The sequence below is a fragment of the Mobula birostris genome, chromosome 11 (assembly GCF_030028105.1).
Source record: "Mobula birostris isolate sMobBir1 chromosome 11, sMobBir1.hap1, whole genome shotgun sequence".
Lineage (NCBI taxonomy): Eukaryota > Metazoa > Chordata > Chondrichthyes > Myliobatiformes > Myliobatidae > Mobula > Mobula birostris.
The window spans coordinates 71,500,693-71,514,906 of record NC_092380.1 but is presented as its reverse complement, the minus strand read 5'-3'; the positions used below and the strand labels follow the sequence as shown (position 1 = coordinate 71,514,906).

At 40.8% G+C, this 14,214-nt stretch overlaps 1 protein-coding gene across 21 annotated transcripts in view; it reads right to left on the bottom strand.

Annotated features, from left to right (window-relative positions):
- The window catches only part of plekha7b (pleckstrin homology domain containing, family A member 7b), a 424,118-nt gene that overhangs the window by 106,700 nt on the left and 303,204 nt on the right, over positions 1-14,214 (bottom strand). For all 21 annotated transcript variants that reach the window (XM_072272478.1, XM_072272479.1, XM_072272481.1 and 18 more), the window contains one exon: positions 8,088-8,263. In XM_072272478.1, the coding sequence (XP_072128579.1) occupies positions 8,088-8,263 (176 nt within the window). The remainder of the gene's footprint in view (positions 1-8,087; positions 8,264-14,214) is intronic.

Genomic DNA, 14,214 nt, shown 5'->3' with positions numbered 1-14,214 from the left:
TCTGCCCAGTTCACTGGTCTGACTTTGCATGCTAGGAAGGCATGTCCTTATGTCACCGAGGCATAAGGCCACCAACTATCGTCAGCTGGTTTAGCCCACCTGTTGAAGCAATGTACCGGGGACTGCCCACTAGCACATGCAAACAGCTCCTTGGAGCCACAAGTGAGAGCTGAATGTACACTGCTCTGTACATTTGATAGACTGTAAATGAACAAAATCAGTGCAGGCACCTATTGCAGGTAATGGACCGTGTTCATACAATTTTCAACAATCGCATCCTCCAAATTTTCATTTACATTGTAACATTCAAGATGATTATCGATACCTTCAAATTCTTCGTAGTTCCTAAACTTGCTGAAGCAGTGAAATTGTTTCATTTTCACTTCCCGCTGTTTCTGGCTTCTCCAGGCCTGAATGCTTGAAATTGCAGTGAGGAAAATAGTTCTGAACCGTCTTGCTCCCCATTTCTCATTAACAATTGGTGACAAAACTCACTGCTTTTTAAACAGAAGCACACACAACTGACACCATTTAAAAACCGTTCCCTTTAAGTGCAGCAGTGTCCAGCAGCCACAAGGTTCACAGGCCTGATGCTAGTTAGAAACTGTTCAATAGTAGTCTCCTGTCCCAATTAAGCAACATAGACTCCCAAATACCCAAAGAGAATCCTGGCTATTTTCTCAATTAGCTTTTCTTCTTTAAGAGTTGTCACAAACACTAGCTCAAGTAACCGGAATCCACTGTGCATATAATCTCCACATCTCTATAGGAACATAAGAAATAGGAGCAGGTGTAGGCCACCTGGCCCATCGAGCCTGCCCTGCCATACAATAAGATCATGACTGATCTGTCCGTAAACTCAGTTCCATCTATCTGCCTTTTCCCCATAACCTTTAATTCCCCAACTATGTAAAAATCTATCTAACTGTATCTTAAATATATTTAGTGAAGAAGCCTCAACTGCTTTCCTGGGCAGAGAATTCCACAGATTCACCACTCACTGGGAAAAACAGTTTCTCCTTATCTCTGTCCTAAATCTTCTCCCCTGAATCTTGAGGCAATGTCCCCTAGTTCTAGTCTCACCTACCAATGGGAACAACTTTCCTACTTCTATCTTATTTATCCCTTTCAAAATTTTGTATGTTTCCATAAGATCCCCTCTCATTCTTCCGAATTCCAGAGAGTATAGTCCCAGGCGACTCAATCTCTCCTCATAGGTTAACCCCTTCATCTCTGGAACCAACCTGGTGAACCTCCTCTGCACTGCCTCCAAAGCCAGTATATCCTTCCTCAAGTACGGAGACCAGAACTGCACACAGTACTCCAGGTGCAGCCTCACTAGTACCCTGTATAGTTGCAGCTTGACCTCCCTGCTCTTGAATTCAATCCCTCTAGCAATAAAGGCCAACATTCCATTTGCCTTCTTAATAACCTGTTGTACCTGCAAGCCAACTTTTTGCAATTCATGAACAAACACTCCCAAGTCCCTCTGCAAAACAGCATGCTGCAAACTTTCACCATTTAAATAATAATCTGCTCTTCTATTATTCCTTCCAAAGTGGATGATCTCTATCCATCACTCTCTCTCCATCTATCCATTTTTCTATCCCCCTCTCTATACAGTACATTTCTTATTGTCATTTATATTATATTTAATGAATTGCAATGTACTACTGCCACAGCAGAACACAGTTCACGACCTATGCCAGGAATATTAAACCTGACTCTGAGCACTACAAGGAAAAGTCACAAACATTCACACTTGATCTGAATATAAATTGCCTGTATTTCAAAAGCTTATCAATCTTCCAAAGAGTAAGCAGATGTTTCTTAAACCTTCATCTATATTAAGAAATTAGTCAAAGGTCTCTACAAAACAATAATTCATCACAGAAGACACAAGATTTTTCAACACTTGTCAGCTGACATGCCCTAGAAACTAGCATCAATTTATCACAGAAGAACAAAGACCAGGATACTTCACCTAATAAATTCTCAGTGACATTCTTATCACGCCTTTTATCATAGTGACACAATTAATTTTCAAAGTTCCTAACCATTGAAAACATAAAACTCACACCATCCTTGCAAAAAAAAAACAGCGACTTTTCCTCAACTGGCTTTCAATTAATGACAATTGTCTGGCATTTGGCACATGTTAGTCAGAAAATCCTTACATTTTGATTTCCAACATAAAATTGTGATAAAGTGGGGGAGATAAAAACAGATGCTTTTTTTTAATATAGACTTAGCATCATGAGTGAACAGTTCAGATATTGGTTAGAATGTTGGATGTGTGGAAGCAGATAAGCTGTTAAACCACTTTTCCCATTGAGAAACATGATTCACCACTTGTAGAAGGAACAGATTTGAAGAATCAGAGAATTTTCTAAAATCTGGATGTCCTAAAATGCACCAAGAGTGATTTGGAAGTTGTTACAGAGCAAGGTCTTGCCAGCAACTCCAGTTAGAACATACAGCATTCAGTCACATTGGTTAAAAAAAATTAGAAAGGTGGAATATTGTTTAAAAAAAATGGGAGACCTAGATTTCTTTGTTTCCGAATTAGTGAATGTTAAGATACAAGCAAGGCAACCAATCAGGGCGGCAAAAGCCCTGGCTGGCTTTTGCTGCAGACAAATTTATGTAAAGATCAGACATGTAATCCTCCAATTATGGTGTAAGTGGATCCAGAGTACAGGACAGTCGACTTCTTACACAAAGAGAAAATGCTTGCAACAGAGGAAGTGCAATGAAATTTCACCAAAGTACTGGAATGGCCGGTTTGTATTTGAGGTGAAATGAGGGTTGGTAGATTACACTGATATTCCAGTTAAGCATAATAAGACATCTTACTAAAATATATACATTTCTTGGACAGAATATGGGGCCGAATTGATATTTCCTTTGTATGGCATGCCCAGAATCAGGGGTCACTTTCTCAAATAAGGCCTAGGTCATTCAGAATGAATTAGGATTTCATTTTTCACCTGGAGGGCTGTGAATTTGAGGAAATCTGTATCCAGGAAGACTGTATCTACTGATTTCTGTTTTATTTTATTATGTAGAGATACAGTGCAGAACAGGTCCTTCCAGCCCAACAAGACGCGCTGCCCAGCAACCACCTACTTAACCTTAGCCTAATCACAGGACAATTTACAATGACAATTAAATTTATAATGACAATTCCTCTCATGGTCCAAAAATGTACAGACTACCAATCAGTACATCTTTGGACTGTGGGAGGAAACCAGAGCACCCAGAGGAAGCTAGGCGCTCACGGGAAGGACGTACAACCTCCTTACAGACAACGTCAGAATTGAACTCCGACACCCCAAGCTGTAATAGCATTGGGCTATTACATTGGTACCATGGTACCCTCTGTTTTGAATATTTTTTTGATATTAACAAAATCACGGTGTTTGAATGATAGAGATGGCACAAGAGGGTTACCAAATAGCCTATCCCTGCAGGTCTCTTATGTTCAACCTTTGAAATAGAAGTCACAGACTTCAGTGCACACGCTGTCAAAAGACAATACCAGTAGTGTTTCAGACTACTGAATATGTCAGCTTGCTCTTCTGCTGGACTCCATGTGGGAATCCTTCAGCCCGGTCTTGCTGAGATTTGTGACAGCTTGAGCAAAAGTGGGGGCAAGAGACAAGGGAGAGTTGGAAAAGGCTAAAAAAAGGGCTCTTAAATCTGGATCAGAAACTCAAATAATTTCAAGCGATTGCAAAGCAAAGGACTTGAAAGCAAAAAGGAACAATGCACTATTTAATTACTTTAAAAACAGCAGCTACTGGCAATCGAACCGAGGATAATTGACGTGAAGCATTGACTCTGTGTAGAAAGCTGCATAATGTGCTAAGCAGATCTAGCACTTTGCTTTTATTTCACTAATTATCTGGCTTTCATTTGGTATTTTTAAGTTACAAGTATTTTATCTTTCTTCTTTTCAATTTTAAAACATTTAAATGTCTCTGAATTTCACAGACACTTAGAAATCAGTTACTACTTTTGTTGACAGAAAGGCACAGTCCTCAAGCTACAATGGCTGCAAAAGGCTTCCGGATGTTTTGGGGATGTGGTCTCTCAATTCCAACATTGCCCTCATACAAAACTTGAATGACTCTGAAACAGGGCAGGCCAGAATGATGAAACCACTGCATCTGGACATTCAGGTGTGCTGTGGGGGCCTAAGGGCAGCAAATCCAGGTGAGGGATCAGCCTTACGATAGCTGCCTTTAATATGTGGGGAAACATATGACTTTCTGAAGGCTCACAATTAGCTTCACTGAGGTGATGAGTGACAGTAAAAATAATACTGCCGGCCTTGCAAGTAATGTTCACATGACAAGACATGAATAAAAAAAAGTCCAATTATCCATGAGCCTTCCATTTAACATCAAGGATCACTGATTTTGCAGTGGTTTATCAAAATTCTGTCTGCAAACTCAGTCTGCCATCATGCTAGATTAAACTAATGCCACTGTGTTTGTAGATACCACTATTCAAAAGAGTTTGTAGGCTCTCACAGAAATCCTGCACTCGCTCCAGATCGCTACGTGCCAGTTCCAATAGAACACAAGTCATTCAGTGGAGTACAAACCTACAGTCATCAGTTTATGGTTCTTCACCGTTACCATACTGCTAGCATCTAGGCTCCTTAGTCAATCTTGACTGCTATAAGCTATGTCCAGACGTTGCAATGTAAACAGAGGCTTTCTAGGCACAGGCATCTTTGATATTAAGAAAAGCTACCTGCAGTCACAGCTGAAAGTCAGCAAATTCCAACATGAAAGTCGAGCAACTTGGGCGTCTGCATGGTTCCACTGATAGGAAAAGTGATATGGAAGACAAAAATATTAATTGGTCCTGCGATGCAATATGGTAACCTGGGGCTCATAAATTGGTTAAAATTTTGTTTTGGGTTTAATTTTTGTACTGCACCCAAGCAGGTGCCCAAGTTAGCAGAAAGGAAGGCAAGCAGTGGGACTTCTGGGTGAATGGGCATTCAGATTACATTTCCTATTACTAGAATTCAATGAGAAAATCATAGCTGGACCAGACAGAAAGGGGCCATCCAGCTTCCATCTTTTCTCCTCCAGCCCTAGTTTCTCACTCTATAACTGGCAATGATGAGTTAGTGCAGAATCCCACCTCTCCCGGAAGATCGGGGAGTCTCCCGCATATTGATAGCGGCTCCCTGATGCCCGCAAATTATATACAATATCCTGGAAATCAACTGTTGCTTGGTGCACTGTTTGCAACAGTGACTTTTCTATTGCCCATGGTGGGTTAAGACTGTAAAAGACATGTTGAGGTGAGTTTAACAGGTGTCATTCATTCATTAGCACAGCTAACATTATTTAAACTAGCTGGCTAGCTGCTAAGGAGCTACTCCTTGATGTCCTATGTGATAAGGCCAAATTCCCTGTAAACTTGCTTGAAGTTGTAATAGAATAAAAAACGACTCCATAATAATATAAGTACATATTTTAATGTCACATTTTCTGCGTAAGACAGAATAATAAGGACACACCTTACGCTTTTATTTCTTTCAGGGACCACAACATATTAGGGAGGCTAAGTGCAGGGAAGGCTGTTCAAGTATTGGTGTTACCTCCCTGAAATGGTGGTGCTACCTCCCTGAAATGAGTTTTTGCAGGGTGGGATGTCTGGTTGGTATAACAAACAACAAGCTACCACAAAGCTGCACAGTTCATCCAGATCAATCCAGGTAGCGTGGGTAGCATATTAGTGTACCATGCACTCACAAAACCTGCAGCTCCATGGCATTCTTTGTATGCAAGCTGTGAAGCAAGCCATGCCTCGAGCAACATGCTCTCCACTTTCAGTCACCCCTTCTCAATCTATTGCAGCGGCGCAAAAGCAGATGGAACAATAGGCTCAACAGGAAGGCATTTTGACTGATCACAAAATTCTGGTTAAAAAAAAAAATCACATACCAGAGACATTAAGGGATTGGATTCCTTTTCAGTGGCAGCACATCTCATGATCTGACATGCCTTGCTAGAAAAGCACAATCAACAGAACCACAGATTGGTATGAAGTCTGCAAGCCCTGAGAAGCCGCATGATTCCTCTGTCTGTGCTTTTGGGTCAGAGAAACTGACTTGTAACCCACTCTACTTGTATGAATGAATGCCTGTAAACCACCCTTATATTCCAGAGGACAACAGGTCGAAAAGATTGCAAATTCCTGCTGCCCCAGCCAGGAAAGAACAACACAAAACTTAATTGGCAAACAATGCAAGTGAACTTCGAGCTAACAGGCCAAGTTAAATTTGAATGATACCCTATTCCCTCCATTTAATCCAACCGTATTGTCTCACAGATAACTAGTTTACCACACAAATCAGCAGTGATATAGTATTCCAGCAAATAAAGGGAAATGCATAAATATTTCTTGAATAATTAGATGTCAATTTACAATTTTTCTCACTAACAAATAAACAAAAATTTTGTGCAATCAATTTCAAGTTTACTGCCATCTGAATTTACATATGTACAACCAAGTAACATTCCTCCGGACCACGATACACACACAATGCATATATCACACATGGCACATAAAACAAAATATTACCACACATACTTTAATAAAATATAATTGAAAATGTATGTGAAGTGCACACAGCGCGGCACAGGTAAACAGTACACAGTTCGCGGTCCTAGTGACAAAATCTCAGCGGTGGCAGAATATTCATTAGTCTCACAGCATGAGGGAAGAAGCTGTTACCCAGTCCGCCAATCCTAGTCTTGATGTTCCCGCGCCTCCTTCCTGATGGTAGTGGGTCACAGAGATAGTTGGGTGGGTGGCAGGAATCCTCTACAATGCTCGGGGCCCTTCACCTGCTACACTCCTAGTTAATGTCACAAACAGGGAGGGAGACCCCGGTGTTCCTCTCAGAGATTTTTGCCATCCTTGTAGGGTCTTACAGCAGCCTGACAGGACACTCTGAAAGTTGTTAGAGTGAGACAGGATCCTTGCACACCTCAGTCTTCCTCAAAAAGTGTAGATGCCGCTGTGACTAATGAGGTGTTGTGGGCCCTGGTTAGATCATCTGTAGTCTAGTGTAGTTGTTGTGTTTTTTTCTTACGTAGTTCAGTGTAGTTTTTGTACTGTTTCATGTAGCACCAATGTCCCAGAAAACGTTGTCTCATTTTTACTATGTTCTGTACCAGCAGTTATGGTTGAAATGACAATAAAAAGTGACTTGACTGTTACGTGCACACCGAGGAACTTTGCGCTCTTCTCTCTCTCTACAGCACAGCCACTGATGTACAATAGAGAGCAGCTGACCGTGCCTTCCTCGAGTCCACACTCATCTCTTGGCCGTGTTGAGAGTCTGGTTGTTGTTCTCACACCATCTGACAGGCCTCTCTGCCTCCTCTCTGTATGCTGATTCATCATTGCTGCTGCTGATGAGGCCGACCACTGCCGTATCAACAGAGAACTTGACAATGCACTTTATGTAGGGTCTGGCAGTGAAGTCGTGAGTCAGCAACATGAACAGCAGCCAGCTGAGCACACTGCCCTGCAGTGGGGTGTGAAAGACACTAGCGCTCAGCGTGATGTACTACCCTTCTGTTTGCAACTGGTTTCTGGAGTTGGAGAGTACTGAACTTGAGTACTTTGTCAAAAGGGCTTCAAGCATAACGAAGCAACAGTGTTAAACATCAGCAATAGGAAAGCTGAATTTCACACCAAATCCAATCATTTACTGAAAACATATGTCAAGGATTTTTTTCCTGAATGCTGCAGCTGTTAGGCATTAACAAATCAACTATTTGGTGGCTGAAAATTTCCACAAACCTAAATGACCAATTCACTTATTCCAGTAAAGTTAATTAAGGTTTAAGTTATTTGTCCTTGACTCCAGAAATCACTTAATATTTAAATCCACAAACCCTAGATCTCCAAAACTAGCAAACAGTATGTCATTTTGCTATCACTTCAAACGGAAAGAAATCATTATCAGCTGTGGAACTAAAATCAACAAAACAACACATTTTTAAACATATGCAGGTTCCTATTATTGAATAACAGTAAAGAATAACCTTTTTAAAGTATTAGTTTGCATAAGGGCAGCCTGGTTCATAGCCCTGATCCAGCCGTTCCTATCCTCCAGAGTATCAGCACTGAAATAGTACGTTCTCATGCTTGTACGGTCTGCCTGGGAGCCAATAATAGAGTTCATACTGTAAATGTATGTCCGCATGCCTGTATGGGTTGCCTGGAAAAGGAAAGACAGACATGTAAATCACAGGAAAAATTATTGAAACACTTAGTCAGCTTTCAGTTTTGGAAGTGACTTGCCAAAGAACAATGGGCAACCTCACTGCTGGCAACAGAAATGATTTTGTTCTTTTCATAGTTGGTATTCAGTAGATTTTCTATTTAGATGGAAGACTTCTAAAAACCCTGCACAAAGAACATAGCATTCTTGTTCACTTCACATGTTGATATTGCATTCTGCTAATCCTACATTAATTAAACTTGGTAACAAAATAAAAGCGAAACAAAGTGAACGTCAATTTTTCCAATTCATTTTAGCCAAAACTTTCTGAATAACACAAGGAGAAGCAATAATGTTAAAAAATGAAAAAGTAAACAAGTCATGATCATACAAACATCCTTTATCAATATTTCCCGGTGCAATATGACATACCACTATTTCAAAGCATTTGGGCTCGAAGTTAAAAGCAAATTTATTTTCAAAGTATACGTCACCATATACTATCTTGATATTCATTTTCATGCAGGCATTCACAGTAGATACAAAGAAACACAATAGAATCAATGAAAAATTACACACACACAGAAAGATGAACAAACACCCAACATGCATAAAATGCCAAACTGAGTGATTACAAAAAAGTCAAATAGACAGCAAGTAGTGTCCATAGGTTGTGAAGCAGTTCAGTACTGATGTGCGTGCAGGTATCCACGCTGGTTCAGGAGCCTGAAGGTTGATGCTTCTCCCCTGGGAGGCTACAAACAGGCCACACTGTGGTTTGAGGCCTTGTCCTTGGTGATTGAGGAGAAGTTTTTTGCTAAACTGCCTAGGGTCTGCACTGAGGAAATTGAAGATTCAAGCTCAAGGTGATGCTGGTAAATACTCCAGCCAGCTGATTAGCTCAGGTCTTCAATACTCGGCCAGATACAACAACTGGGCCAGATGCTTTCCATGGGTTCACCCTCCTGAAGGATGCTCTCACATCAATGTAAGAGACTGAAATCACAGGCTGAGGGAGTTGGGTCTGAGGGAGTTTGTGAAGGGTGTTCATAATACCTCCTTGTGTAACTGGATCCTTGTAGACCCCAGTCAGTTCGGATTGGCAACTACATCTCCACGATCACCATCAGCACAGGTGCACCACAAGGCTGTGAACTTAGCCCAGCGCTCTACTGGCTTTAGACTCAAGACTGTGAAGCTTAGCACACTCTACTGCCATATTCAGGCTTGTTGACAACACCACAGTTGTTCGACGAATCAAGATGGTGACGAGTTGGCATTTAGGAAGAAGAATGAAAAATCTGGTTAAATACTGCCACAGCACCAATCTCTTACTCAACAGATAATAACTGTTTCTGAACCTGATGGTGTGGAACCCAAGGCTCCTGTAGCTCCAGCCCGATGGTAGTAGAGAGAAAATAGTGTGGCGTGGATGGAAGAGGTCTTTGACAATAGATGCTGCTTTCCTAAGGAAGCGGTCCTTGTAAACGTGCTCAATGGTGGGGAAGGCTTTTCCTGTGATGGACTGGGCTGTATTCACTACTTTTTGTCGGCTTGTCCATTCTTAAGCATAGGTGCTTACAAACCAGGCCACGATGAAACCAGTCAGGACACTCTCCATCACACATCTGTACAAGTTTGCCAAAGTTTGTCAAAGTTTTAAATGACATGCCAAATCTGCACAAACCTCTAAGAAAGTAGGGGTGCTGCTGTGCCTTCTTGGTAATGGAGCCAAGGAACTTAAAGTTTCTGACCCTCTCCATCTCTGATCTCCTGAGGAAGCCTACTCACAGACCTACAGTTTCCACCTCCTGTAGTCAATAATCAGCTCTTTGGTTTTGCTGATGTTGAGTGAGCGTTTGGTGTTCAGGCACCATTCAACCAAATCTTGCATTCTCCTTCCTTTATGCTGATTCATCTCCACCTCTGATTCATTCAACAACAGTGGTGTTTCCAGCAAACTTGAATATGGCAGTGGAATATGCTATGCCTCACAGTCTTAAGTCTAAAGCCAGTAGAGCACTGGCCTAAACACACGGCCCTGTGGTGCACCTGTGCTGATGGTGATTGCGGAGGAGATGTGGTTGACAATCCATACTGACTGGGGTCTGCAAGTGAGGAGATTGAGATCCAGTTACACGAGAAGGTATCATGAACACCCTTCACAAACTCCCACAGCCCCCAACGAGCCTGTGATTTCAGTCTTATACGCCGACATCAGAGCATAATTCAGGATAGTGAACCCACAGAAAGCATCTGGCCCAGAGGACATACCTCCCAGAGTACTGAAGACCTGTGCTCATCAACTGGCAGGAGTGCTTACTGACATCTTTTTCCTCTCGCTTCAGCAGTCTGAGATACCCACCTGCTTCAAGCAGGCTTCAGTTGTACTAGATCCCAAGAAGATCGTGGTAGCCTAACTCAATGACTTGCAGGTACATCAACTGTGAACAAATGCTTTGGAGGCCGGTCATGGAACAACAACTCTTGCCTGAGGAGTGAACTGAATCGCCTTCGATTGCTTACCATCACAATTGGTCAACAGCAGATGCCATTCTTTGGCTCCACTCAGCCTTGGACAGTGAAGATGCATACATCAGGATGCTCTTCATTGACCACAGGTCTGCATTCAACACTCTCATCCCATGAAAATTAATAACATCCTAAACCTAGACCTCAATACCACCTTGAGCAACTGAACCATCGATTTCCTCACTTGCAGACTCCAGTCAGTTCAGATTGGCAAAAAACGACTCAATTACTATCAGCACAGGTTCACCACAAAGCTCTAATGCTTAGCCGCCACCACAGTCACCTAACTGAAGAGGGAAATATCCAAATAACAAATAACATTTAATTCAAAAAAATCGTCCCCTTTTGGAGAAAAGCAAGCTAGTAAATACATCTGAAACTGGGAGCAATGTTACAGACCTGATATAACTATGCTAGATTGAATGGAAAAAACAGGTTAGTGTTTCCTAAGGTCTGCAATGCAGCCAATATATCACTGTTTTATTGGCGGACAGCTGGAACAGACAACGTTGGTGGTGGAGGCGGGGGCTGTGGTCTTCGTGGCCTCAGTCGCAACAAGGACAGGGCCTCAATCGGCAGTGTCGCCTGCTTGTAGCCGCCCAGGAGTGAGGCAGAGTCCGTATGCTCCATCAGAGTGCAAGAGGCAGTGTGGCACAGCAGCCATGCTGGAGTTCACTTGGCAGAAGACAAGATGTTCTGTGCTGAATTGCAGACTACTGCATCATTCATGGACTCAGGAACTTGGAGTATATTTTTTTTGTGTGACTATATTTCACTGCTGTTTTATATGTGTTATGTGTGCCTTGTGCTGTGAAAGATCACTGGCACAGAGATTTGCACTTTAGCCCTGGGGATTCGTTTTTTGTTTGGCTGTATTCACTGGTATTCATGTGTGGACTTGAACTTGAAGTTTTGCTATATCTAGGAGAATCTTTTCCAATACAAGTTAAATCAGAAATGCAAACAAGCATTTCCTGATGGATCAACCACTCCAGTCCAGTTAAATGGAAGGACCATGGTTAAAGGAAATGAATTATCTCTCCTAATCCTTCGCTAATATAATTAGTTTTCTAAATAGCTTGTAATAAATACATGAATTTTCTACAACTGGTATACAAGGAATCTACATCCCATTTCTACTAAGCTTCGTGCCACCAATACAGTCCCCCCTTTTAAAAACTATGCTGTTAATTGGGCACAAGCACCGACTTTGTTAATCCCATCAGACGATAGTCTGCCAACACTCAACTCACCAGTTTATTCCTACTTTCTATTTTATGCTTACCAATTTTAATTCTCAGTAGACTAATTTATTATGCTAATTCCATTAGCATTAATTTTTATTAAATAGTACTTATACATTATTGAATTAATTTTGTAAATATAAATAAATTCTACAGTTTTTGCTATTCAGAAATCAATAACCTAAATTTTGTGTGATTTTTAAGAACTGTGTTATCGTATCACTGGAGATTCCAGCATTTCTTCTATTTACCATGCCAGTCTAACTGGCTCTTGGTTCCTTGCTTGCTTGAACTGCTAAACCACATTTTCCAATTTCAAACCTACAGGGATCACGGTAAAGTAAAGTAAAAACAAAAAAAAAACACAACAACCAAAATCAATGAGCTAATCATGCCTGCAGCCTCCTCTTAAATCTCATTAAGTATTTTGTTTCCAATGTTTCTGGGTCACTCCACTGTTGCAAAACCAAAATATGTTTCCAATATTTCTCTTTCTCCTGCATGCCACATAGTTATTTTGCCTACTTTAATCTATAAGGGGCATATAGATGTATTTATCTCTTTCTTTTTGAAAAAGACCATCAATAAATTGCAGTTTATACTGTAGAACAAGGAATCAGAAGCTGTTTAGGAACAACCTTGGCCAGGAAATTTTCTGCTGGTGCTGAACCACACATACGCACACACTTGTCACCAATTGACACACTGTCTGTGTTAACCTTGCTACTGGGGAAGGCTGTGTCACTAGAGATCCACACAGATATGTAGGTCAGCAATGAGTGCAGGCAGAGATCATTGCTCAACAGAAATCTCAGAACAATGTTTTATCCTGTCAATGTGAGCAATGAATTTGTTTTAAAAATAGACTTGATAATCTGCCTTAGTCGTGGAGCAATACAGCATAGAAACAGACCCCTCGGTTCAAATTATCAATTTGCCTAATCGGCCCAAATCCCTCTAAACCTGTAGTATCCATGTACATGTCTAAGTACCAATTCAATATTGAAATTGTACCCACCTCTCCCACTCCTTTGACACCTCATTCCACATACCTACCAGTCACAGGATGAAAATTTTCCTCATTGTACTTTAAAGATTTTCCCCCTTTCATGTTAAATCTAAGGTCTCTAGTTTTAGACTCCCCTACCCTGGGGGGAGTACACTGTAACCGTTCAGCCTAGTTATGCCCCTCATGATTTTATGATTTTATGAACTTCCATAAAGTCACTTGTTAGTCTCCTGGACTCCAGCCTGCACAGTCTTTCCTGACCAGTCAAACCCGCCGGTCCGGGAACATCTTTTGTATTAATTGTGCTCATAAAATACAAATAATTGACAGCCCCAATGCATAGAAAACCTCTTGGCACCCAAAGATGAACAATTAAAAGCTCAAGGTATATTTTCTGCTTCTGATTATATCAAAAATAATGGCTTCTCCTTTAAAACATCTATGCTTCACCTCAGCTACTCCTTGTGATATTAAATCCCATCTTCTAATCACTCTCTTGGTAATATAAAACTCCTGGAATATAACAAATCTGAAAGAAAGAGTGTTGGGCAATCTGCAATACAATGAAAATTAAGAATACAAAGATTGAGGCACACGACATAAAATTCACTTCACACAAATTAAAATTTCCTTCTAGGGTTTGTTGGGGTACTGAGTATCACACTCCACAAAAACACTGTTAAATCCCTATATTTGTGGCCTTTATGCCAAAATTATCAATAGCCATTGCAGAAATTAGCTCCATTCAATCAAAGATTAATTAAAAGCACAAGTCCTTCAGATTCTTTAGAGGCTTCCTCACATATACTGGCTTCAATACCAGACTAAACACAAGGCTAGTTACAGAAATAATCAACCAAACCTGACATTTGCAATATAACCACCTTAGCCTGAACTAACCTAAAACCTGATTTACCTAGAGGTTTCATTCAATTTCCCATCCATCTATATTTTCAAAAAGAAGCTTTATAGAATGAAAACCTTTCAATGATTTACACATATTTAGCTGAATGAAAGTCACCTGAGGGTCTACTCAAAATGTTGATGGTGGTGGTAGTTGGGTAATTACAATTTTTATTTGTATTATTTATTTATCTTGAGCTTTATGGATCAATGCAAAGCCATTTTAAAGTCAAAAAGATAAAGAGTGAACAAAATGGCAG